The sequence below is a fragment of the Elephantulus edwardii genome, unplaced genomic scaffold, assembly GCF_000299155.1.
Source record: "Elephantulus edwardii isolate Elephantulus edwardi_28Jun2011 unplaced genomic scaffold, EleEdw1.0 scaffold00128, whole genome shotgun sequence".
Classification (NCBI taxonomy): domain Eukaryota; kingdom Metazoa; phylum Chordata; class Mammalia; order Macroscelidea; family Macroscelididae; genus Elephantulus; species Elephantulus edwardii.
This window is the reverse complement of record NW_006399878.1, coordinates 9,698,565-9,700,672: the sequence shown is the minus strand read 5'-3', so window position 1 is coordinate 9,700,672 and position 2,108 is coordinate 9,698,565. Positions and strand designations below refer to the sequence as shown.

General features: G+C 32.0%; 1 protein-coding gene across 2 annotated transcripts in view; it reads right to left on the bottom strand.

The window, feature by feature from the left end:
* Positions 1-2,108, bottom strand: part of DLC1 (deleted in liver cancer 1) — a 563,336-nt gene that overhangs the window by 249,343 nt on the left and 311,885 nt on the right. Inside the window, exon 4 of one of the 2 annotated variants that reach the window (XM_006893561.1) lies at positions 1,669-1,702. The exons of the other annotated variant lie outside the window; for it this stretch is intronic. Within the exon in view, the coding sequence (XP_006893623.1) occupies positions 1,669-1,702 (34 nt within the window). The remainder of the gene's footprint in view (positions 1-1,668; positions 1,703-2,108) is intronic. 2 annotated transcript variants of the gene reach the window in all.

The following is a 2,108-nucleotide window of genomic DNA, read 5'->3' as shown; positions in this document are numbered from 1 at the left end:
GTATTAAACTATGGCTGTTTTCTTTGTTCCATTAGGTCCCTGATTCACTAATAATAGCAATATGTAAAAATAAAAATAATTGAGGATTTTAATTAAAACATGTTCTTATTCATCATATTGAAATTGCTCAAATAAATGTGAGGATAACCCCCTTTGCCCACCTCTTGCAAAATAATTCACATCTAACTTTTTCATTGGGCAAGTAATAATTTCTGATATTCTAGAATGAGATGGCAACTTGCTCTGTTCCATATTTTGTTTAAATTGCATCAAATCTTAGGAGTTATGGAGAATTTAACAAACCTAGATAAAATTGAACTTTTGGTTTAATTTTTCTTTTTGATGTATATCCTCCTCAAAATCATTATTTCTTGTTCTAACAACATCATGATCAACTTGGGACATTCTGGGGCTTTGGAACTGTAATCAGAATTTGTTTAATGTTTTAAGCGAATTTTAAAACTATACTATGTGTTTCTTCGTGAATTGTCACATGATGTCAGTTCAATATTTTCTTTCTGTTCTGAAAGACTACTATTCAATATATTAAATTGAAGGAGCCAGGCATAGGCTGAACAGAGAGAAAAGGTTAGTTCACGGAAGGATGCGAACCATGAGCACTCTTGTTTGAAGACCATCTAAGGACAATTGCTGAAATCAGGAGTTGATATCCTTATTACAGAACCTACATCCAGCAAAGGTTAATGCTTAGTGTAACATCACTTGTCAGTATGTTTTCTTCTTTTAAGTACCAGTTGTCATGTATCATCCAGTCAGAACTGACTCATGGTTGACCCTCCAGCAGGTTTTCAGAGGCAGTTAATTACATGGTAGGAGAATGCCCATCTTTCTCCCACAGAACAGCTGGTGGATTCAAACCACATGCCTTTGGGTTGGCAATGCAATTCCTTACCACTTAGTCCCCATAGTTCCTTCTTAAATAAAAATACAGATTTCTAACATTACCCTTAAATGCTTAAGAATCAAGCCCTGTTTTTCAATTTTGGTAGCACATCTTTCTTTTAACCTCATTGTTTTTTTAAATAAAATTAACAATTTTTACATAAACGATTTAAAATAATATTGAGGAAGAAAGAAACACACAACACGCACATAAGCCCACCAACCCACATCCAAATTTTAGTATTTCCATGGTTCTCATCAATTCTTATCCATTTCCTCACTATTAAATAGTTATAACCAAAAGAGAGCATAAAACGTACTTTTTAACAAAATACAATTACTCAGGTTGCTTGTTAATCATATCTTTGGTGATAGAACTTTAAAAACTTTAAAAAAATTAAAATCAAGATACTCTTTCCTGTTACTACTGAATAAACTACTATAGATTATAAAACAAATGACGGTTATTGATAACTGATTTCCATTCCTTAGTCAGTAAAAATGTAATTATTTATCTTAAAGAAAAGCAAAAGATTCTAATTATAGTTCCAGGGAAACCCACAAGAAGAAAACCGCTTATGCTAACACAATGTGATGATTATATTAGAAAGTGTTATATATTTTTTATGTTTTTCATATATTCAACAATTTTTCCAGAATTTGATGAGATTTATAAATTTTACACACCTACTAAAATGTGTACTTTCAGATACAATTTTATTTGAAGACACATGGGAGGAAAAATCCAACCCAATGCCAACTTACCAGCTTGCGCTTTATCTGAAACACCTGAAGCAGCCTAAAAAAGAAGAGAAGAAATGCCATGAAATTGTAGGACCCTTATGAAGAAACATCAAATAACATCACTTGGAATAAAATGAAGTATTATAAATGCAGTGAAAATTAAATGGAATTCATAATAGAAAATAAGACTTGTGAAACTATCAGGAAAGGTATCAAATCCTTCTGTGATAACAACTCTAATTTATCATGACATTGTTTCCTTTTCTGAAAACAGACTCCTGGCCAATAACAAAGAGTGGCCTTCCCCCCACCCCCCATATTTGATCCTATTTTAGCACAAAACTATGTGACTGAGCATATAAAAGTAAATTTTGAATGAGGATGATAATCAATTACTTGGACTGTGAAGCAAAAATAGATTTGATTTCCTTTAGTCAATACCAACATAGTTGATTCTAATC